The 24,762-nt window shown below is 38.1% G+C and overlaps 2 protein-coding genes across 11 annotated transcripts; one reads left to right on the top strand and one right to left on the bottom strand.

Annotated features, from left to right (window-relative positions):
* Nucleotides 1-1,240: 1,240 nt before the first annotated feature.
* HNRNPA2B1 (heterogeneous nuclear ribonucleoprotein A2/B1) lies at nucleotides 1,241-11,408 on the bottom strand. 7 transcript variants are annotated; one of them, XR_008663064.1, is made up of 14 exons: nucleotides 11,185-11,407; nucleotides 8,333-8,368; nucleotides 8,125-8,235; nucleotides 7,793-7,939; nucleotides 7,346-7,556; nucleotides 7,103-7,204; nucleotides 6,943-7,023; nucleotides 6,197-6,259; nucleotides 4,755-4,874; nucleotides 4,390-4,512; nucleotides 3,646-3,728; nucleotides 2,565-3,489; nucleotides 2,129-2,266; nucleotides 1,241-1,586 (listed from the first exon to the last, which is right to left on the bottom strand). XR_008663064.1 is itself a non-coding variant. In XM_055314722.1 (12 exons), exons 1-11 carry the CDS (start codon nucleotides 11,188-11,190, stop codon nucleotides 3,667-3,669), a joined length of 1,062 nt encoding a protein of 353 aa, XP_055170697.1. In that variant the 5' UTR covers nucleotides 11,191-11,408; the 3' UTR covers nucleotides 1,241-1,586; nucleotides 3,646-3,666. The 7 variants fall into 7 exon arrangements, 2 of the variants coding, with proteins under 2 accessions (XP_055170697.1, XP_055170696.1); XR_008663065.1 differs by lacking the exon at nucleotides 2,565-3,489 and having other exon boundaries at nucleotides 11,185-11,408; XR_008663063.1 differs by having other exon boundaries at nucleotides 2,129-3,489.
* Nucleotides 11,409-11,849: 441 nt separating this feature from the next.
* Nucleotides 11,850-23,768, top strand: CBX3 (chromobox 3). 4 transcript variants are annotated; one of them, XM_055314723.1, is made up of 7 exons: nucleotides 11,850-12,237; nucleotides 13,772-13,823; nucleotides 16,950-17,092; nucleotides 19,450-19,612; nucleotides 20,446-20,508; nucleotides 22,010-22,104; nucleotides 22,448-23,768. In XM_055314723.1, the coding sequence occupies exons 2-7, from the start codon at nucleotides 13,800-13,802 to the stop codon at nucleotides 22,572-22,574; spliced, it is 615 nt and encodes a 204-aa protein (XP_055170698.1). In that variant the 5' UTR covers nucleotides 11,850-12,237; nucleotides 13,772-13,799; the 3' UTR covers nucleotides 22,575-23,768. The 4 variants fall into 4 exon arrangements, with proteins under 4 accessions (XP_055170698.1, XP_055170700.1, XP_055170701.1 ...); XM_055314724.1 differs by lacking the exon at nucleotides 11,850-12,237 and adding an exon at nucleotides 12,436-12,584; XM_055314725.1 differs by lacking the exon at nucleotides 13,772-13,823.
* The last annotated feature ends 994 nt before the right edge of the window (nucleotides 23,769-24,762 follow it).

Here is a 24,762-nt window from a genome sequence, read left to right on the forward strand (position 1 = left end):
CCCAAAAATGCTTGCCTCTCAGTAATCCTATAAGTAAATCCCTTCCATCCACAGTATGTGATTGCTCTTGGGATATAGTTCAACTGTAGGGAAAGGAAAATAGCCAATACTAAGTTGCCAGCCCTGTCCATATGCCCTATGAAGTTTCTCCTAAATGCAACCTTGAGCTTTAGTCAGAATCACACAGCTAAGTTGTTGACTTGCAAATACCGTGTAAAGTAACAAATTCATTGTTGCTCCAAATTGCTAAGTACTGAGGTTAAGGGTTAAGCCTGGTGTAAAAATATGATGCAGAAGTATATGCTAAAGAATGTTATTTCCTTCTTTTAGAAAAAAACTTATAAGCTACCTTAAACCTAAGGTTCTAAAAATTACCAACAACTTAATATACAATATACACACCGGGAAAATGCCTTTGTTGATTATCCAACGTTACCTACTTAGTTGCAGGAAGCAGATTCATTTCAGCCTATTGTGTATTGTATTTATTTTTCCGGATTAAAGTTTGGTTGTTATACAAACTTGATTTACCTTCTTCCAAGTTTGAGGTCTTGGTAGAGCTGGGCAATTTTAAAACCTTCAATAATATTTACCTATATTTACAAGTATTCTAAAGTTTGTAAGTCGATGGATGCAGGTACTGCATCTTAAGCAACAGCTTAGCTCATCTTCTTTAACCATCATCAGTTTGACTTACCTGTAAAGATACCTCATTATTGAAGCAAAAAAAGTTATTAAATCAACCTTACTATCTTTAAATTATTTCCGGTAAATATTTCCAAGTAAGAAAGTCACTGCTTGTTGTTATGGTCTGTCCAACCATGTTTAACCCTTTAAAAAGGCAACCACTGAAACTTAGAATGCATATGAAGGTAATTGACATTTCAGAGAACATGACAGATTCTCAGTGCTTTGTAGTCAACTTAATTGGGACAACTCTAGCTTTTTAAATATTTTTAAAAAACGCCACCAGCAATGTTAAACATACAAGTTAAAGCCAGAAAACTAGAGCAGTATTCAAACGCTGAATGTACAGTATATAAAGAATGGCATTTTATTAGGGACAGCCAATAATGTCCACAATGCGTTTCTTATTTGACTATCAATACTGAAAGAAAAATGGCAATATGCATAGCTTTGTGAAACTGCTTTAAAAATCTAGGGGATGGCAATCTTTTAGACAACTGAATGTTTATAGAACAAGATTCACACATTTTATGTGTAAACATTACACCAAGTATTTGAATACAAAAGTGTTTATTTTATAAACTTTATATTTAAAATAGAATTTTAATCTGTCTACTCACAAAACCTATTTTAAAACATGATACATTTCTCTCTCTAGCTTATTTGATGTTACTCTTTTACAAACAATACTCAATTTGTAATTGTTTTATATTAAGAACCTGTAACTAAATGAAGTTTGTATTTTATCATAAAACATTTCCCTTTAATCTTAAAGTGCTTTTTTTTTTTAAAATGAAGGCACCAACAAGAACTACTTTCAGATGGTACAGAATTTCTTATTTCTTGAAGATTCTGTGGTTGACCACTTCTTCATTAGTTACCTGCAGCAAGACACCTTCCTGCCAAAGGAAAAAAAAAGTATCTGAAGAAGTTTATCATGTTTGTCCAAAGAACCTAAACAACTTCAGTGGTGGTCTTAGGATCAAAGAAGACTCACTGGTGCATACAGTAGAATATGCCCTGATTATCACATTCCTGAAAAGGCAATAAAGCCAGGCAAATCAAACTCTGATGACATCTAAGAAAAGAATTTCAGCAGCCAACCTACATCTCTCCTATAAGGTAGGGGATTGGGAAAGAATTACCATATTTAAACCCAAATATTTAGTACTGGATACATACAGGATTTATAATGTAGACACTTTATTCATTAAAAGTATAAACTACCATCTGGAACAACCATTTTACCCTACCTTCTCCTGAGCCTGATCCTGATAAGGATATAAAACTAGAACAACCATATAACAGAACAAAATGTCTTTATTTTTAATAAAAACCACTAGTTCACTCAAAATGCTTGATCCAAGAAACGTGAATACACAAGGGTGTAATGATGGGTAATTTCATGATTTATTGAACTTGCAGCCTAACTTTTACCTACCATTTTACTACCAACACCACTGAAGGAACCAAGAAAAGCTTTATTAATGATCACTTGGCTTGCGCCTCAGTTGTTGAAATGAAGCACTTTACAGTCTTTGTGGCAGCAGAATATACGTGTCCATGGTTCATAGCAATGCTAAAATTCCAGCAGGGAAAAAAATGATATGTTAAGCACCTGAATCTTCATAGAAGGGGAAGGGGGTGGGAAAGAAGGAAAAAAAGGGGGGAAAAACAACCAAAATAATTTAAGTAAATGACAGATTGGAAAACAGGGTTTATAAGATTATTCTCTTGAGTTTATAAATTGTTAAACTCAAATTTATAGCTATGTTAAACTACATGAGAACCACTATACTGAAAGACCATTGAAGAGTAGTATTAGTTTTATCTTTTGGGGAGGAAAATTAAGAAAGGAAAAGTAAATAAGATCTTACCTAAAGAAGTTTAACTGAAGCTTAGAACTATTTTGCTCTACACCCTCAGCTTTCGTTGTCATCCTTATAAACTACTGTAGTTAAAGCTTTGTAGAAACAGCGCAGTTTTTTAAGACTGGCTGAACTTAGTAGCCGTCAAGAGTTCTCTTGTACTAGACCTGTATCCCTGAAGAGTACCTCGCTGGGGTTATTTCCTTTCCTTGCATTGAAGAAGCAGCATCTAAAAGATCTAAAAAGGTGTTTCTCTTTGCAGAGATATCCCTTAAGTTATCTAGATAATTTAATCCTGATGAATTGCAGACAACACACTTACACTTATTATCTGACCAGCATTTATCTTACACAAATATAACAACAGCTTTGCAATGGACCTTAATTATACTACCCACTCCTTAACTTATTTAAAATAAAAAGTCTATAATTACACAATTTCCTTTAGAATTATTTTATTAAATCATAAATGTACAACAGCTTCTTAACTCTACACACGCACTTAAATTTTTTTAAAGGAAAAACGTTATGTCTTATTACACCATGATCCTGGCTAATAGCTTTTCAAAACTTTGAGAAAAATCTTAAAAAAGGTTTCACATGTCACCTGAAACTTACAAATTTAACATTATCAAAGAAGGAATGCTTCTACACTCTTACAAAGACCACTAGAAAGAAACAGCAATTAAAAAGCTAAGAAACTGTCTCAAAGGCATTTTTTTTTTACAATCCTTCCTCCACAGTAAGGTAATGTTATTAAATAATCCAATCCATTCACAAAATGGCTCTCTGCATCTGCTCTGGTGTCTTCTGCCATATCACTGCATATTTATGCATGACTGAGATAAGAGTTTCCTTAACATTGTTATTTCGATAACCTGAAGCTGTTCTGTTACCTCTGGGCTCTCATCCTCTCCTATTTATACAGTGAAGCCTGTTTCAACAGAAGTAAAGAGTAAAAAAAAAATAGGTTATGAAATTATCCATCTAACCAGATTTTAAGGAAAGATAACATGATCCTAAAAAGCTTTTACTCCTGGCAGCTAGATCTCCCAAGATAATATTAATGTAAAACTCAAAAGCTACTTACCCATGGCAAGTAGGAAGAAGCTCAATATCGGCTTCTCCCTCCATAACCCCCACTTCCTCCACTGCCTCCAGGACCATAGTTTCCTAGAATTATTGAAACAGCAAAAGAAAGCAAACTTACTTCCATTTTCCATAATAAACCTAATACTACCTATATTTGATTTCTATTTTATAGACCTATACTCCCCTCAAACCGTGCAATTCATAACCTGTTACTTCCAGCTAACCTATTATTTGGGGAGATTATCCAGACTCACAAAAAGTTTAATTTTGCCATTACACACTTGAGAACATTTTACTGTGATTCCTTTAGAGGGTTGTCCATCACAATCAGTTGGAGTTAAGTAGAGGATTAAAAATACATCAAGCACAAGATGCATTAGAAAAAAAAAGTTTGGTTCGACTACCGCAAACTTTCTCAAGACCTGAAATTCGTTGAGTAAGAATTCAGGATATTCACACTAAATTAGCTTTCAAAGACAGAACTCCTAGAACTTTATACAACTTGCAATGTGATCAATTTTCTTTGGCTTTCTCTAATTAAATAATTAGCCAAGGAAAGAGCCCCCCCCCCGTCTGAAAGGTCTAACCTACTTTCCCAAATCCTAAGTATTCTAAAACCACTGAATAACCCACCATTTCAGCTAACAGAGTTATAATGGAAGTGTTACACAAACTAGCAGTGAGGAGGTCTTCCATTCTTAAATCATGAGTGATTAAACACAAAAATTGTAGAATAAATTACCTCCACCATATGGTCCCCCCATGTTCCTGCTACCACCAAAGTTTCCACTCTTCATTGGACCATAGTTAGAGGGTTGCTGGTTATAATTTCCAAAATCATTGTAATTTCCACTTCCATAATTTCCTGTGAAAAAATTGGAATAGGTTTTGCATAATGATTTTCAAAATAATGTTGAAGCATTAAACCAGCAATACATGGTAAGCATATTTAGGACAAATCTCCCACAGAAAATCAGAATAAATGCAATACACCTATCTACAACTCTACATTTTAAGACAACTATTGACAACATTGAAACGAAAATCTCATGTGTTAAGTCATTAATTTCAATCCAAATTCCCACATAAAGGTTGCAGGTGAATTACCTCCTCCATAGTTGTCATAACCACCTCCGTAGCCCCCACCCTGGTTGCCATATCCAGGTCCTCCACCACCATATCCTCCTCTTCCTCCTCCATAACCAGGGCTACCTCCAAAATTGCCACCTATTATAAAATAAGCCTTTAAGTAATTACTTAATATTTTCAATGGCATTTGAACTGTCTTATCAAACCCATTTCCAGTTTTCCAAAACACATATTCTTATAAGCAAAATATTTGTTCTATGAAATATCTTCCTTAATAGCCTCAAGGGCAGAGTAGTTACCTATCCTCGGTAAAAAAAAAAAAAAAAAAAAAAAAATTAGGGGCAGGGAACACCTGGTTCACAATCAACTGGATGAAACCTTTATGAATTACTGCAATGCCACAGCTCTTCCTTAAGAGTAAAGACATTAAGGATTCTCTTGATATCCTGAAACATTTCTATTTCATGTAAGGATTGTGGGGGCAGACAAAAGGCATAGGTTAGCAGGATAAAAAGGCCTGACACACCCCTACTGGTCCAAAAGATAACTTAGTTTCAAAGGTTTCTTTTTTCTCCATGAATTCCCAGGTTTCTTAAAGAATGTGCCCACTACACCCTTCTTCTGAGTAGAAATGGGGGGAGGACCAGAAATTAGCAAACTTGCACGAAATTAAAAAACAAAATGGTAGTGTCAAATTATTGAAACAGAAGAACTCGTCTTACTCCTAATATCAAATTAATATTTGGATTTTAAAGCAAAATTGAAATAGTTAAGACATAGGAGTTACTTAGTCATGCTTAAGGAGTATCAAAACCAGCAATTAGATCTATTACTAGGCTCACAGTTTTTAATACAGCATTCTTATTAGGACTTGTGTCAGCAAGTACTAACTTTCCTGTACTCCCAACAGAATATACATCTAAATTCACCACTTATTAAAGAAGAGTGGCTCACAACTTTAGCTGGGCCCGGAAATACAACTGTGCATTTTAAGTTGTCTTTAAGTTGACTTTTTTCTTACTAATTACCTTGGGGGACTTATCTTGGTAAGGGACTATTTTAAGATATTCCAATTATCTTACATGTGTTCCCCTTTATTGTTGACCATGATTCATAGCTAATGGTCTGTTTTCCAGGAAAATAGCATATAGAATACATCTGTATATAATCCTTTGCTTGAGGAACAATGGGATAGCATGACAGCACCTTTAAATTCTCTACTAAAATCCTCCCAAATGATTTTGCGACCTGTACTAACACAATAAGGAAAAACTCTTTCCATAAGATATACAACTAAGATGCAAATTACAAAGAAATAGCCAAGTAATTGAATCACTATGACCTAAACTCTTTACAAAAGATAAAACGTCAAAATCTTAAAAAATTAATGTATACACTTAACTAAACATGTAGCGCTTAAATCTTTTAAGGCACATAAACTAAAACACATAAAAACTGACCTCCAGGTCCTCCTCCATACCCATTATAGCCATCCCCAAATCCACGGCCACTTCCATATCCATCTGTTAAAGACATAGAATAATCAAAAAATTACACCCTATTCACCCCAATTTCTTACCCGTTCTCTGTATTCTTTATTAATACCTCCAACTGAAATTAGGAACCACTCTCTTTGCACTGTAATGTTGTTACTACTTTATCCTTAAAATAGAAGTGTACATAATTAAATCTCACAAGGTAGTTGTCTCCTTTGGGGGCCCGGACTTGGCAAGACTCAATTTTAAGAGATTCTGTTTATGTGCAAAATGACCTTGGATGGAAGCAGGAATAGTTTTTCTTTTGTCATCTGGTTACATTAGTAATTCAATTATATCTTAAACCTAAGGACAAAAACCATTTAACTAATACAGACCTTTTAAAGTCTCTACACAAAGCCTTCACTTCCCATTCAGGAATACCCCCATTTGTTTTTTTTTTTTTGGGGGGGGGGGGTAGTTACAGTATCACTTAAAAAAAAAAAAAAAGACCACTCCAATCAATTCATTATCTTGGATTACATTTTATAAGATTAGGTTTTTAACCATCTCCTCTTACCTGGCCAATTCAAAATATCCCACACCAAAATACAATCTACTGAAGTGCTGAAATAATTCTTTAAAATAAGATTTTCTAAATCCAATTCAGCAAAGTTGAGTTTTTAATTGAGCATATAGTCACCATTCTTGCACTTAGAACTTGATCTTACCAGATCCTCCTCTAAAGTTACTTCCTGGTCCTGGTCCAAAATTTCCACCACCACCACGAGAATCTCCAAAACCAAAGTTGCCTGTAGTAAATACTCACGTTAGTTAACATGTGTTAATTTGAATAGTTAAATGAATAATTAAGTGAGTGCTAAAAATTACCTCCTCTTCCACTTCTAGAACTTTGGACTTCCTGCATTTCTTGTCTAGACAAAGCCTTTCTTACTTCTGCGTTATGACCATTGATGGTATGATATTTCTGCACTGCAATGAAAAATTTTCACTCCATTATGCCAACGTTCTTTATCAATAGGAAACTTGTACAATTCATCTTTTAATAGTTAACAAATCTAAAACTTACTATTTATGTAAAGAGCCACACACCTACTAATTTCAGATACTTACACACAATCTTATCCACAGGATCATGATCATCAAAGGTAACAAAACCAAAGCCTCTTTTCTTTCCAGACTGCCTATCAGTAATTATCTCAATGGTATCAATCTTTCCATATTCCTCGAAATAATCTCTAAGATGGTGTTCCTCAGTATCTTCTTTAATTCCACCAACAAAGAGCTTCTTCACAGTTACATGAGCCCCTGGTTTTCCAGATTCCTGACGTGATGGGGAGAAAAAAAAATCATTTTAACGAAAGTAACCAAAACATGATTTAAGGCACACTCTCAGTACCAAAGATGGTACCTTCTTTGTGACATCTATACTATGATAAAATAATCAGGTAAGACAGTAACTTATGACAATAACCCAGCTTTCTGATAACTATGTAAATCTAGGGAAAATCAAAGTAGAAAACCGACAACTTCAGCAATATTCAAAACGTTCTTTCTCACCTCTCTTGCAACAGCACGTTTTGGCTCAACCACTCTCCCATCAATTGAATGAGGTCTTGCAGCCATAGCAGCATCAACCTCAGCCATGGATGAAAAGGTCACAAAACCAAATCCTCTTGATCTTTTGCTTGCAGGATCTCTCATAACCTTAAAACCAAGGGGGGAAACTTTAGCATCTCATCTCACTACTTGTTATGAACTACGTATTTAAAAAGGTTTCACAATGAACACATTCAAATGATTTTCACAGTCATTTACTCAACATCTCATTAAGCCCAGAAGCCCAACAGTTTAAAGACTAGTATCTGTAAGTACTTTTGTATTTAACGTACCACACAGTCTGTAAGTTTTCCCCATTGTTCGTAGTAGTTCCTCAAACTTTCTTCTGTGGTTTCAAAGCTCAAGCCACCAATGAAGAGTTTACGGAACTGTTCCTTTTCTCTCTGCAAACGAAAACACCATTTCAATTTTTATTTACATTTCCTCTTTGTATGCAGGAAATTAAATTCTTAAATATGAGGTGACCTGCTGGCAGAGTACCTTTTTCCTCTCCAAAGGAACAGTTTCTAAAGTTTTCTGGGGGGGAAAAAAAAAACTTACATCAAATTTAAACCATATGTTAAACTGCATATTAGTTGTGTTACACCAAAAAAATTGCCCCAGTTGATCTACACAAGTTTCAAAATCATTAATGCTTGATCTAAATTTACTCGACATTATTTTGAATAAATTTAACATCCCTTTATCAAACTTTCGGAAGAGAGGAACAAACCTAGTCATTGGTCACTGAAGGTTTAAATGACTTTTATAAAAAGCTGCATTCAGTCCTATTACTCAAAACAAAGAACTGGCTTTTAAATACGCATTATAAACATACGGCTTAACATTAAAACTGTTGCTTTACTTATAGCGTGTAATTTACCATATCAGGATTCAGTGTCTTTAACAGTGACACTTATTTTCCCTTTATTGCTCCCTCTGGTGGTGATTCTATTGTATCTCAATAAAAAAAAAAAACCGCTAAGAAAAACCATTCTTTCCCTTCATACCCCACTCTCTCCATGATGAAAACTTTTATCAATCAATGTATATACCAAAATATCTTTATAAAATCTGCCTTTTTTCTGACCAAGGAACAAATGTTTTTATGACCAACAGTGGGTATTTAGAGCTTTAAAAATTTAACATACCTGGTTTTTGGTAGGCGCTTTAGATTTGGTATTTACAGAACACAGATTATTACACTAAACTATAAAATGCAGTAAAATGTTTGCTATAATCAAAAACCGTAAAACTTTAAATGCTCACTACTTAGTAGTTTTGTACAATTTACACTTCATTGAAGAAGAAACTCCCCCCTCAAAAACTCAGGTGTACTGGCCTTAAAGGCCATCTGGCAAACTACACAGCACAAATGTGTCTTATTTTACAAGTGTGTGTGGGGGAAACCTGGGCTGAAAAATTTTAAGCCCTATAAACCACCAAGCAAATACGTTTCATCAACAGCCCTATATTTTCAGCAGTCATTAAAAGAAAAAATAGGTTGCTACACTTTCACATACCTAGGTTAAAATTTTTTAATATTCAGATACCACAAGTCTAAAAGCAACTACGTGAGTGTATAATACAAATCAGAGGTCAAATATGACTTTCCATACAACAGAAAATAATTATCAACAAATAGTATTACAGCTAACTCCGTTGTGATTTCTTCCTCTATGCATGAAAATTTCCCCAACAGCTCAAAAAATACAGTGATAAGCATTCAATTAGACTTCCCTCCACAGTTCCCAAAATTGTGAAAAATTTTAAAAGTCAAAAACCTATCAAAATCCTAAAACACTCAAAAATAGCCCGTTAAACGGTTATCTGATATTGGTACTTAAATAAAGGTAATTTATTTAATTAGCGTAACTTGGTCTTTTACAACCCAAACTACGCATTTTTTAAAAGCTGCACATTTACAATAATTTTTACACATCACTAACAAAAGGCAAAATTCATTACTTACCTCATTTTTTTTCCAAACTTACCCGATGTCCACTATCGATTACAAACAAAGTTATTTTATAAGTGTGCTTAAGGTCAAAGAAAATACCCAATCAGGCCCCCTTCGCTCGAGACCTTATTCTTATCAATGTAATCATCAACCATCATAGCAAACATAGATGAGAAAAGCAAATGACAAAGTTCAAATACATGGTGGCCCAGTCGTTTCTCGTAACGAAGGACTGAGCCACGTTTTAACCAAACTAAAGGAAAAAAAAATCATTTTTCACTTTCCTCTTGAATTTCCACTTTATCGCCAGTACTTCTAGTCTTAGGTAGTAAAGATTAATTTTCCCAGAAAAAGTACTATTTAAAAACAAATAAATCCTACAATTCAAAAGGAAATCCTTCAGGAAAATAAATTGTGAAACCGACACCCTCCCCCAAACCTCCTTCCCCACGGCCACCCACAATCGGTACTCACTTAATGGCTCCCAATTTTTATTTTTAAAGTTTCCTGTGACTCAACTAGCTTTTTAACCACCAGATAAAACCGTTACTTAGGAAAAAAAAAAAAAAACAGGGGCTGGAAGACGAAATGTTCTGTGGTACGGCTCGACTTAAAACTGGGCCCGACACCATGGGTGGCTTTACCTCCTCTTAAAACAGGGCGAACCAGCCCCGGGAACCGACTCCCCCACCCGCCCGCTCTTCGGTGTGGCTTCTGAACGCAATGGCGCCATTTCATCGAGGGGAAGGGAAAGAGCCTCTAACGAGGTGCGCAGGACTTTTAAAGATCCAAGCTCACAAAACACTCGTAATCCACCTCGAAACGGCATGAAAGTGGCCCGAAAAGAAAGAAAAATAGTTAACCACTTTTATTCTTCGATAAAAGAAGCAGAGTAGCAGAATCCAGAGGTTGAAAAGAAAAACGCTGCGAGGAAGGAATGGAATGAAAATGGCGGCCGCCAAATCCGGTTCCCGGGAGAGGGGAGGGGGGAGGGGAAGCTCCGCAGCCTCCCTCAGGAGGAGCCGAAGCCCGCCGAAAAGCTCAAAACGCGGGGAGGCCGGGCCCCCCAAATCAGCGTGCTTTCAAGAGGGAGTAAGAATTCCCGCCTCCGCGCCCCACTTTTCGCCGAAGAAGGGCTGCGTCCGCCATGTGGAAGTTCCCCATCCCCCACCCCAGCAAAGGGAAATGGCGCCGGCAGGCTAAGGGTGGGGAAGACACTGTTCCATCAGGCCCCGGCCAGCGAACCCTCTCCAAAAACATCCCGGGCGAACCGCTTTGGAAGCGGCCCAATTTCACCGCCGCTCTCAGGCGGCGGCGGGCGGCCGACCTCCACCGAGGCGCCAACGGCCTCGCCATGCCCTTTTCAATAACTCATTGATTTCAAACCCGTTACCTCCATCGCGGACTCAGTCGCTTCAGCCCGATTTCCCGCAGCCGAGCGAGATGAGAGAGATCTCCGCGGACGAACACGAACCGGACTCGTCCTGGCGCTGTAGTGAGAACTGCCGCTGCTCGAGAAACAACACCGCTAAGAGCACCTCCACACGGGACCCGGCGCTGCTGCTACTGCCGCTAGTGCCGCTGCCGCCGCTTTTCTAGAACCTTCCCCCCGACTAACGCGTCTTCCCCTACGTCAGGCCGTTGCGTAAACGCCCTAACCGCCGCCAATGGCGGGAACGCTCTACGCCCTCCTTACGCCAGCTACGTACTCCTCCCCCCCCGGCAGCCAGTAGCGGTGCTTGACGTCACTTGCGCAAGTGCCCTCCGTGAATCGCGGAAGGCTCGAGTGCTGCGTATTTTTCTTTCAGGGAATTGGAGCCAGCCCCCGCCTTAGCGCAGGGCAGGTGAGAAACGGTCGCGCAGTTTGAAATTAACGCTGCCGGGAGGAGCCTAACGCACGGCCCTATAGTCCTGCCCCCCTCAACCCGGGGGGTGGCCCCTACTGTAAAGCCTCCGATAATCCGCGCCGCTCCCCGCCCCCCGGTCTCCCGCCAGAATAATCTTTGTAGCCTCCCTCCGGGGACTTTCCTCCCCCAACCGCCCCCCCCCCCCGCCCCGCGCTGAGGACTGACTCGGCCCCTTCCGGAAACACCCGAAGCGACTTCTAGTCAACACGTCGTACTTCACGCTCCGCCGGGCTGCCCCTGGCCAACGTCCCCGGGAGTAGACCCCTTCGGTTCGGGAGAGGTCTCTGGAGAGGGAGGCGCGAGAGGGCCTCTCCTCCTCAGCTCCCGGCTGCCCCCGCCCAACTTTGTCTTCACTCCCTCACCCCTGGCGTTCGGAGGCGCCCGCTTCTGGGGGCGAGGAAGTGGGCGGAGCCCGCTTTTGGCGCCAGGCGCAGCTGCTGCCAAACAGAAACGCCTCCGTCTAGAAGATCGGCCACCGTCCTCGCCTCTGCTTCCCTCCCCCGCCCCTCCGGGGACCACCAGGCGCCACGCCGCGAACGGTAAGTGCCGCGCCGCCGCCGCCGTGGCCGCCGCCGCCTCCCACCTGCCCCCGGGCTCGGGTTCCCGGCGGGCGCGGCGCGCGGCCCCTCCCCCCGCCGGGCGCGCGCGCCCGCCCGCCCGCCCGCCCCGCCCCTCCCCCCCTCCCTCCCCTCCCCTCCCCTCCCTCCCTCCCTCGCGGCCGCCCGGCGTGGGCGGCGCCACCACCGCCTCCCCTCCCCCCTCCCTCCAGCGGCTGCCCGCCGCGCTGCGCCCCAGCCCCCTCCCCCTCGGATGTGGCTGGAGCTTGAGGCGCGCAGGGCCGGAGACGCCGCAGACCCGGGACCCGGAGCAGCTCGGAGGCGGTGAAGTCGGTGGCTTTCTTTCTCTCTCTCTGTCCCCTCGGTGGCGGTGCTTAAGATACCACCTGCGCCCCGGGGGTTCCCCCGCACCCAGTTGCCTGCTTCCCGCCCTTCCCCGCCCGACCCCGAGTGGGGAGCCGGCGGGAAGCAGCGGGGAGGCGAGCGGAGACCCCGCGGCGGGCCTGGCGCTGGGCCTGCGCCCGGAGTTAGTGGGGGGGGGGGACCGAGGCCGTCCTCGGAGGGCAGAGAGCCGCGGCGACAGCCTCCGTATTTCTAGACAAAGCGCATTTCCCTTTCCCCTCCCCCATCGGCGATGAAGCTGAGGGGCCCTCCTCCCCGCCGCGGCCGCGGGTCGGCGACTCGGGCCTCCTGCGAGGGCGGTGCGTTCCCCGCATCAGCGCGGCCCGCTGTCCCGGGGCTGCGGCGGCCGCTCCGTTACGTGGCTGCGGCCGGGTGGGGGAGACCGCGGGCCCGGTGGTGCAGTGCCCTTGAGCCCCCGGGCCGCGGCCTTTGTTTCTCCCCGCGGCTGGGCTGACCACGAGGCCCGCGCTCCCGGGTGGGGGGGCGGGGGCCGGGCGTTCAGGCCTTGCTAAGCAGGGTGGGGCTTACGGGGCGCGGATGGAAGAGGTGGTTTGGTTTTTAAAAGTGGCACGAAATGGGACTGAAGCATCTCGGTATGGTTTTTTTTTTCCCCCTTTCTCAGTTTTTGAACTAGTGATTAGAAAGGGAGAGGGTTTTTAAGAAACCAAGTTGGGGTTATATAGGCGCCTCTTTGAATTGTTAAAAGGTCTAGAGGGAAAATTCACGAAAATTTGTCGTTGTGATTGGATGATCATGTCGAATTTGAACCAAATTATTTGGGCTTTTTTTTTTTTTTTTTTTTTTTAGAGGCTGGCTATGACTTAAGTGGGATTTAGATTGGAAACAATGTTTTTGCTATTTTTCCTTTTGTAAAACTGTCTCAGAAACCATTGTACCCAATAAGGTTTTCTAGACCCACTTGGTGAGAACACTGATGTATCAGCAAGCACAGATTACTAATAATGCAGGAACTCAAATTTGTATCTCTGGATTTTGAGTACAAGTTTTACGATATATGATACATAGGTGGGGGTTGGAATCCAAACAAAACTTGTGTTTAGCTACCTTTTTTCTGTCGTGCAAACTTCTTTTTAACTGTCATGCATTTTTCTAGTAATAGCTCTTCAAGTCTGCAATAAAAAATGGCCTCCAATAAAACTACATTGGTAAGTTAATTAAAACCTAAAATATGTAAGGATCTAACTCCAATTTTTTTTCCAAAATTATAACTTTGCATCTCTGTGGTTGAGATATTTACATCCACATGTATTTCCCAGTCCCCTTCCCCCCCCCACCCCCTCCCCACCCCAGTGTTGTAATAAGGAGAGTTAGAGACAAAAATGAAATCATTACTTAGAGATACTGCCTTGGCTTAATAGTGTCTTAATCCTTTTAAAGAAACCAAATCTTGAGAGGATAGCGCCATGGATTTTAGAGTGTTTTTGTCTTGAAATAAAAATAAACTTTTGCAACATGGAAGAAGGATTAGAAGCATAGGCATACAATGCTGTAGAGCCCTTGCTCATTGGCATAACGGTCCCTAAATCACCCTATACTGAATTCTAGAGAAAAGTATTATCAGTATTGCTAAGTTTAAAGAACAGGTGTCTTAGACACCTAGATTAGGACAAAGGTCATTCAATCTTTGGAATTAACTTTGTTCATGTCCTATTTCAAACTTGATTATTCTAAAATACATAAATGCCTTAAATTCAAATCGTTGCAATTTTTTAAAATACAAAGTAAACAAACTCATATATACGTCCAGGAAGAAGAGAGGACTAGATCTGGATATTTTGAGCAATTTTTTCTTTCCACTTTCTTAAACCACAAGTTTACATTTTTGCACTTCATTAAAAGTTCCATGAATGTGGAAAGACCTTTGTATGTTCAGCCATCAAGTTCAGACTTTTTTAAAACACTGTGAAAGAGTCGCATAAAAATCACGAAATTCCAAGGTTAATGGTTCTCAAAGTGATTTTAACACATTTCATTAATAATTGCAATCCTGTTAAAGGTGAGTCTTACTATCTACGTAGAGCAAAACCTTTGATTTGGGTTTGTATATTCTCCCCTTGAGTTTCACACAAAACACAGGTTTGGTTTTTAATTTTTGCTATCATTAGGTTTAGGTTGCACGTGTAACTCAAATATCTTGGGAAACATTGAAATAAGAAATACAGAGTCTGTGGCACAAACGATTCCCATCAAAGCATCAGTGGAAAACACAAAGCATTTTCTGTGCCCCCTCAGGATTGAACTGTCCTTCAAATTCCATAAGTGGTAAACCAGAGTGTAGATAGATAATTGAATTGGCTGTATGGTTACCTGTGGCCTTCAGGTACTGGAGGGAGAAGGAATTAGCTGTCCCTGAGGCTTTGAGGATTGAGGATGAATAGAGATACAGAAAGCAAACATAGATGCTGCTTTTGCTTTGGCAAACAGTTCTGATAGTCCTCAGTGTCTGTTCTATTCTTTGTTAAAAAGTATAATTTGACAATTTTCAAAGTTTTTCTTAATCAAACTTTTCATTTTGAGAGATGAGATGTGTTAATTTAGATGGGAAAGTAGGTGAGTTTTCTTTTGAAAAGAAAAGGGTGAGTAGTTGTAACTTATGTATGTAGCTTATGAGTGTGACAGGAAATCCTTCATTTTTTGTGCCGAGGGTTTTTTTTTTTTTCCTTATTGGTGTTTGTTTTCACTTTCTGTGTTTTTGTTACCGTCTTTATTGATCTCTTACCTTCATGAGCAGAGCTAATTTATCGTTTAGGATCAGTATCTAATAGGTTTTCATGTCAACAGTTTTTCTTTTCTCTTGGTACCATTCCTTGTACTGTATAGAAGCAAAAGCTCTGACTGGTTGCAATATCCAAGTGTCTTGACTAATAAAAATTACAAGAAAAAAAGAAAATTGTAAGGCCTGACTTGGAGATGATATCCAACAAAATCAGATGTTTGCTTGGTTATATTAAATTCTAGATAATTTTAATTTTTTATGAGTATACACTTCAAAATACATAATGTCCTTCTGTGGTCTTGAGGTATTGCTATTGTTGCTTTTCTGCTTGTATGCTGTATTGAGAGGTGATTTTAATGACTAGGTAATTAAGTTTTTTTAATAGTCTCCTGAAATTATTTTAAAATTAAAATAACATTTGAGATTTTCCACTTTTAGTCTCTTCTAATGAACAATTTCAGTTTTTTGTTTTATCTGCTTTCAGTTTTCATGAGTTAGTGGAAAGTCATGGTTTTAGCTTGGTCTTTTGGCTTTTCTTACAGTGTTACACAAAAAGAAAAAACTAACCAAAAAACTGGTTTAAACTGAATTTACAAAATTTAGACTTTTTTTTTAATTTTTTTATTTATTTATTTTTTATTTATTTATGATAGTCACACAGAGAGAGAGAGAGAGAGGCAGAGACATAGGCAGAGGGAGAAGCAGGCTCCATGCACTGGGAGCCCGATGTGGGATTCGATCCCGGGTCTCCAGGATCGCGCCCTGGGCCAAAGGCAGGCGCCAAACCACTGCGCCACCCAGGGATCCCTACAAAATTTAGACTCTTGACAAAGAAGGATATTCACATTAGAGAATTAAAATGATCCCATATTTTGGCCTCTTCAAGAGAGGCCAACTTATACTTCAACAAAGTATAAGTTTGTTCCATGTGATCTATACAGAAATTATGGAACAATAGTAGTGTCCATTTTAACCTATTCATGGTCTCCTTAGTTGACTCTGCAGTTGGTCTCAGGATTCTGAACTGTGTTTTCATCCTGCACTTAACCTCTTTCTGTATAATCGAGATTTTTAACATTGGTGTTTATACTGAGAAAGGGAGTTATTAGTTTCTGGGGCTGTAGTTTTAATGGAACTGTGGTTCACTAAATAAGCCCTATCATTAATATTTACTCTCATTGTATCATTCTCTAATACCTTCTACTTGTTTGTTGCTGTGTTGTAATTAAAATGAGTGCAAACTCAAGTACATGTGGTTTTGTACACTAGATAAGACATTAATGTAGAAAAAATAACAGTATTTTCTAGATCTTGTTTTTTTTATTGTATTATTTCAGCGAAGGGGGTGGGTGATAGGTGTGAACTAAAATGGAATTAAATATTCCTTTTTATTATCTGTTGACTTTTATCTTTTCAGAATGTGTCTGCCCTGGGATATAGAAGTAAAAATTATAGATGCCAAACGTAACAATAAAGTAAATGATTTAGCCTTAAAAATGTACTTAAAAGCTTAAAAAGAAAATGTTTCTTAAATCTCTCTTTTGTTTTATTTTAGCAAAAAATGGGAAAGAAACAGAATGGAAAGAGTAAAAAAGTAGAAGAGGCGGAGCCTGAAGAATTTGTGGTGGAAAAAGTACTGGACCGCCGTGTAGTGAATGGGAAGGTGGAATATTTCCTGAAGTGGAAGGGATTTACAGAGTAAGAAACCTGGTGCTCTTATTATGTTTAACTACACGCACTGACATTTAAAATTTGCTTTTAGTCAGGTTTTAAGAATCAGTTTCTTCATAGATTGGTTTACATATAAAGACATCTTTGATCCAGGGTAATTTGAAATCTGTTTAAAAAACAGGCACATATTTAGCCTGTAATTGTAACCAAGCAGATTTGAAATTAGTTGATTGCCTTGGGAGCTAAATTTATAGGAGTGCAGTTTACTATGTAATGCATTTTATGTATTAATTAGAATATTTTATTGATCTTATTTTTTTTACATACAGAGGGCAATAAAAATATTGAAGCTATATATATATATATATGTAAGGTAGACTGATGGGTGTTAGAAAAAAGTGCTTGTCATTCAGGACTTAACACTATGTACTTAAGGTTTACTGTGTCCTAATCTCTTTAGGAAGTGATGGGGGCATTTTTAAGCTCCTTAGTTCTTTTTATGTGTTCCTTGTTACTAATTGCTCTCCTACATTTTATGTTAGTAGTATTGCGAATAACTCATGCAGAAATTCCATTCTTAGACTTAACTTTTATAAATTGCTAAATCTACTTGGATTCTTCTGCTTTATACCATAAAACAGCAAGGCTCTGTGGTCTGTGACATACTGAAAATGGATAGCTAGAGACAGACAATAGTTTTCTGAGCATGGTGAAGATGGGGGAGCCTGCTAGTCAAATAATCAGGCTTTGAATATCTGTTACCTACTACTTGCCCCACTATTTACATTTAAAGCTGCCTCCATAGCATTTTGGGAATTACAAGTTGAGTGGAAGATTAAAGATTTATTTTATACTTCCAGTGTCCTTAGTTAAGCTTGAAAGTATGTAAGTTCATAGTTTGCCACTAGAAAAATTTCCTGCAGATAGCAGAACAAAGTAAGTCTGAACTATTTTAAAATTATATTTAACCAGTATTCCAAAGAATTGATTGCCTTCATATGATCGGTTTTTTGTTGTTTGTTTTGGAATTTCATGAGACATTAAATGCTGTTTGTCTTTGTCCAGCCCATCAAAATGTTAAGAAACTTAGCTCCTTTTCTCCTTTCTCCCAAACTTAAGGCCATTTAGTTATGATAGAACCTGCTATGTGCATTACAATGTGTTAGGTAATAAACAAGTCTATGATGAGAGTAACACTATAAAATGGAGGCTCTACTTCAACTCTTTGGTTCTCCTGTATCCTCTGATTTCAGGTTTGCCAGTTTTAGTGTCTCCACATTATCAAAACACCCAGGTTGTAACCAGAAGTTAACAGTATCTTTCTTTTTCAACATCTCTTAAAACGATTAATTTCATTCTTTATTGTTCTGTGAAGACTTTGATCAGAGCACAACACAAAGGTAGCAAGCCTAGGGGGGGCCTGGATGGCTCAGTCAATAAAGCATGCTATTCTTGATCTTGGGGTGGCGAGTTTGAGCTCCACATTGGGCATAGAGTTGTTTTTTTTTTTTTTAAGTGCTTTTTCTCACTAATGTAGGCTTACCTGACTTTCATATTTAGTAATTGATACTCGTTTACTTTCTGGTCCTTCTGAAAAACACATGAAAATGGTCATCTCAGCATTATATCAGGGGTTGCCAGACTTTTCCCTTAAATAATCATGTAGTAAATACTTTAGGCTTTGTGGGCTGAAGATCTCACAATTACTTAACTCTGCACATGGTACAAAAGCAGCAGTAGACACTATGTTAAACAAATGAGCATGGCTGTGTTCTAATGGTATTTTGTTTATGGGACCTGAAATTCAAATTTCCTTTAGTCATTTTGAGGTTTTTTTCCCCAACCAATTAAAAATGTAAAGAACATTCTTAGTTTATCCAACATACAAAAGCTGGATTTGACTTTTCAGTTGCCAGCCTCTGCTTTTTATCACTGCCCAATTTCAGCACCAGCAGAAATTGAAAATAACTGTCTCACATGAGAATTTTTGTGTTTTCAGACAGGGTGTTGGAGGTCCCAACTGGAGGCGTAGTCCACCTGATCTGATAAAGTTATTTAGGTTGGGAATAGGGGATCCTCACTTTTAAAAAGCCTTTGCAGAGAAATTCTGAAGTGGGTAGTCTGTGTAACTTGGAAAAATATTTGCTGCAATTATTTTGCTAGAGTCAGGTACAGTTAACTTGGAAGTAATAACAGTAGACTGCTGACTTATTGGAGTCTTATACAGGAAGTATAGGCAGATTCTCTCAAAAGAATATGGGCCTAGGGAGGAAATGGTAAGCATCTCCAATATGGCAGACTTTTTTCAGATACATTTTAAATGAATGTAGATGATGGCAATGAATCATATTTAATTGAATTTTTTTTTTTTAAACTGAACCCAGTGCTGACAATACTTGGGAACCTGAAGAAAATTTAGATTGTCCAGAGTTAATTGAAGCATTTCTTAATTCTCAAAAAGCTGGTAAAGAAAAAGATGGTACAAAAAGAAAATCTTTATCTGACAGCGAATCTGATGATAGCAAATCAAAGAAGAAAAGAGATGCTGTAAGTATAAAATACTGCCCAGCAGACTGACTTTGTAAAAGGTTGATGGCTTGACTATTAAAATACGTTTAAAATACTTTTAAAAATTCAGATAGTCTTAAAATCATTTAAAAGTTTTTTTTTTTTAATGTTTAATATTTAGGACAAACAGGATAGGCATGATCTAGCCTGCATCATAGAAATGTTCAGTAAGCGCTTAAACCACTTAAATTGTTGTGCTAGTGTTATTTTGAGTAGATTCATGGATTTGATCCTGATAAGACCCATTTCCTGTGATCCTGGATTGGCCTTCTTAAACACAATGAACACAAAGATTAGATCATTACAATCCCTTACAATACAGTAAAAACAATCCACATAGCACATCCTGATTATGCACTGTTAGTGGCATTGACCAACAGAACATACTCTCACATGTGCTCTTTTTTGTCAGTATTGCCAAACAACATTTTTATTTTGAAATATATAATCTTTGGTAATAGAAATTTTTTCATGTTTTTGTGGTGTGAGTTGAGGTAGCTGGTTCATTCACTACAGGAGTATTTTGATCCAGTCTTTGCTTCACGAATGTCTCCGTGGCTTTGGGCAAAACACATAACTCCTTGCTTATACCCTCAACTCCAAAACAGATTGTATTTACCGTGTTTGCTGGCGATTTGGGGGAAAGGGTCTTGATTCTGAATTGAGAACTAAACCTAAAATACGGATTCATTGATAAGGTCTTTGGATTTAAAATTTGATCATTTGAAGTAGATGTCAAGTAGTTTATAGATAATCTGTTAAATCTTCATGGCAGGTCTGCTAAGATTATAGGTATTATCCCCATTTTCCAGATGAGAAGCAGAGAGGTTGACTACAAATTTGGTTCTGGATGCTTTAGCAGCCAAAGCGAAAAGGTAACAATGTTAAGAATCCATATGCATAAATTGAAAGTCAGCCGTATATTCAACAGAAGTGCTATTTAATAACAGTAGTTACCCTACATTGAACCCTTAAAATGTGCTCAGCAGTGTTCTACATAACTTAATTTGTATTTTATGTACTATAAAGTGTCTTTGAGACCAATAGTAGTAGTATTCCTGTTTTATAGGTAATGAACCTGAAACCATAGAGAGATTAACTTGATTAACTTGCCCAAAGCCACACAGTAAAGTAAAGGTTAGAGTCCTCATTCTAACCCAGGTAATCTGACTCCGGAACCTGGGATATTGACATAAAAAGTCTAGTAGGGAGAAGAGATTTATTAATCTAAGCAGTTCCCAAACTTTTTTGGTCTCAGAACCCCTTCAAAACTCTGGAGTGTTACTGAGAATCCCAGAGAACTTTTATTTATATGTGTATGACCATCAATACTAATTATTAGAAATTAAATTTCTTTTTTTTTTTTTTTTAAATTTTTTTTTAATTTTTATTTATTTATGATAGTCACAGAGAGAGAAAGAGAGAGAGGCAGAGACACAGGCATAGTGAGAAGCAGGCTCCATGCACCGGGAGCCCGATGTGGGATTCGATCCCGGGTCTCCAGGATCGCGCCCTGGGCCAAAGGCAGGCGCCAAACCGCTGCGCCACCCAGGGATCCCCAGAAATTAAATTTCTAAAATATCTGTGTAGTTGGTAAAGAATGACAAATTGCATTGAATGTTCATAACTTTTCATGAAAAATAAGAGTGGCATTTTGCATCTTTGCAAATCTTTTCAGTGTCTAGCTTAAGAGTTCTACTTCTGCATTTGATTTGCTGTCTTACATTGTTTGGTGAAGGCAAATGAAGATAATCTAAAGCCAAAGATAAATGAAAGCAGGGGACCTTGCAGATGAACAGACACCCATCAAAGGTCTCAGGGACCCCCCCCCCCTTGGGTCCTCAGACATCAAAATTTAGAACCACTGGTTTATGCTAAGTATTTTTTAAGGTTTCTTATAATACACATTGATTACAATACTGATTAATCTGAGTTTTGTGAAGTTTTTATTTATTGCTATTGTATTTTGTGTGTGCTTTTAAAAATGTGGGTAATTTAAACTGATTTCCTAAAAGTGATTTGAAATACTAACTTTAAAGAATTTATCATTATTGATGAGTTAGCAGAAATAAAGGGATTAATTCTTTGTGTGCCTACCCAATTCTGTCTTTTAATATTTTAGGATAAAGAAAGGTATTTTTCTTGCCTTGAGATTCACAATATTTGTAGATATCTGGATTTGTTTTTTCTTGCAAGGTTAATGGAAATTAGTGTGTTTTAGTTCTAAATAAGGGTTCTTTCTCCTGTCCTTTCTTTTTCACTTTCATTTGAAAGCTATATTTCATGAAAACAAATTGAAAGTTGTTATTATTCGTTTGTAATACGGAAAATGCGTGAAACATTTATGTAAATAGTCACTTAATGTCTTTTAATCAGGCTGATAAACCAAGAGGCTTTGCCAGAGGTCTTGATCCTGAACGAATAATTGGTGCCACAGACAGCAGTGGAGAATTAATGTTTCTCATGAAATGGTAAGTGTACAGATGATTGCTGTCCTTTTTTAAAAGTAAGAATAGATATTTTTTTTTTACACTTTTAAAGCCTTTTCTAGGAAAGGTTTCATAGTTTTTCATCATTAGAGAATATCAGCTGAAAAGACAATTCTAGTTTTTTGCTGTTTTCATTTTTAAACCAAAGATTGGCCTGTTCTGAATAATGTAGTTTTACTGGAACACAGCCACAAGGATCACATAACCCTTCTTGAAGCACCTTTTGATTAAATTATGATAATTTTTTATTTTTTAAGTGAAACATTCTCAGTTGACCAAAAACAGTTGAGACTTTTGACTAAACATTTTTTTTTCCTCACAACAGGAAAGATTCAGATGAGGCAGACTTGGTGCTGGCAAAAGAGGCAAATATGAAGTGTCCTCAGATCGTAATTGCATTTTATGAAGAGAGACTAACTTGGCATTCTTGTCCAGAAGATGAAGCTCAATAATTGTTTGCGTTGCTTTTTATATATATTTATATATATATATAAAATCTGGGTCTTTGTTTTTTGGTTTATTAGTGTGAAGAAATAACATTCTAATGAAAATCAAGTTTGATATGTTTGTTTTGAAGTAGTATTGGGGGAGTTGTTGGGGTTTTTTGCATCTATAGCACTGGTTACTTTGAACAAATAAAAGCTTTCTGTAGTTGTTTCCTTTATCAGAAAAGAATATTTGAGACCATGGCATATTATCTCCCTGCATCAGAGAACACCTTTTCTAAATGTTGGGGGAAATCTTCATAGTTGTTACTCAGTCAGAATTTGTGTTTAACTCCTATATGCCTAAGGACCATTCTGGGTTTTTTGTTTATTTAGGGCTTTTTGTGTGTATACTTAAAAGTACATACATAAGTGGTTTCTTTTCCTTTTGTTATCTTTGAAACATTCACCAAAACAAAAACAGCATTTTATAACCATGGATAAGGCCATGTTTCTGGGATGCTATCATTTTCAGCAACTTAAGAAATAAATCACTTAAAGTTACATTGAAATTTTTCCTGAAGCCTTAACCTTTCAAATTTTGTAATTAATTGGACAATTTAAATATAATATAGAGAGTTTAAATTGGACAATTTAAAAGCAGCCATATCAGAATCCATATCCCTGGTTACAGTCACATAAATGCAAGTTTATTTGCAAGATCCTTGAAAGAAAAATTTTAATCACCACCAACAACCTCCCCACCCAGAGGGCAAAACTAGACAAGTTTTGGTGTACTTTAATTAGGTAAGCAAAACTTAGTTAAATGGATATTTAAAGGTTCCTTCCAGTGAACCATTCCTTTTCAAGAAGTTGAAAACCCTTGTGCTGTATTGACTAAAAGGTCATGATTCATGGAGCGTCTAAGACTTCGTTCATGGGAACCTGATCATAACCAGGTGGTTAGAAATGTTTGCAATTTAGCACCTGCTGGAATAAATGGGTGGACAGACTTCTATAATCCAAATTTTTGACCTGCATGTTTTTTCTTCACCCCAACTCATTCCTAACATGTAGGCTCAATCTTCTCAGTATTTGAACTACTGGTTCAGCAGAAACCAGGAAAAACGATAACTTTGTAGTCAGAATGTTATCCAACTGTATATTGTTTACTTTATTGTAAATACTGGTAAACAGTGGTCAATAAATAGTTTTATATTCCTTTATGTGATTAGACTTTTCTTTAAAATCTGATTGTCTTTCTAGTGGGAGTAGAACCACCTTTGAATCAGCTTCATGTTTACAAATAACACTAAAGCATTAGAATCCATATCTTAGATCTTTTGAGCTGAGCAGTTTCAAACTTACTACAATATGTATTTCCACAAAAATGAGAATTAATTTCTTTGATGCCTGAGAGGAATCTGCTTCAATAAACTGAAATTTTAATACTTAGAATCTAGTTTGTTGAAACTGCCACCTGAAAAAAGTTACTCTGATAGGACTGATCAGCTGTGATGGACACATTTCTACTAATTTTCCAAAATCCTTACAGAGAAATCATTTTGCAATATAAATATTTAATCATGTTGTATACCTGAAACATACGTAATATACCAATTTATACCTCAATTTAAAAAACTTTAAAAAAAGGAAATCTTAACCTATACTAAGCTGTTTATTATTTACGTTTATGTACTGAGTATTGCTCTCAGCAATGGGTTCATAGATGGTACTGAACTCCCTGTTTGTACCAGAAATTGATGGCCCCTATATTAAATTTTAGTAAGGGCTTTTCTGGAAACAATATTGTCCTCCTATTACTTGTATTGTCCCTTATTATGTTGTATGTTTCTTACTGTAAAAAATTGCATCAAGCTTAATGGCTTTAAACAACACATTTATTATCGGTTCCGGAGGTCAGAACTCTAATTTGTCTCACTGACCTGAAAAGGCATCCGCAGGACTGGTTCTTTCTCAAGGTTCTAGTGGCAAAATCTGTTTCCTTATCTTCTTTTCAGGAGCACAGCTGGCTGCTGTTATGATGGTTCCCCAACTTAACCAACTGCTGTAGGTAGGTTAGGTTATTTGTAGTTTTCTTGCTGTTAATGTAGTGAACATTCTTACATAAAATGTATAGTGGCCCTTAAATGGATAGATTTCAATATATTACTGAAGTTAAGCTTGCAGTGATTATTCTCCCCATTGGTCACCA

Source organism: Nyctereutes procyonoides, unplaced genomic scaffold, assembly GCF_905146905.1.
Source record: "Nyctereutes procyonoides isolate TBG_1078 unplaced genomic scaffold, NYPRO_anot_genome, whole genome shotgun sequence".
Classification (NCBI taxonomy): domain Eukaryota; kingdom Metazoa; phylum Chordata; class Mammalia; order Carnivora; family Canidae; genus Nyctereutes; species Nyctereutes procyonoides.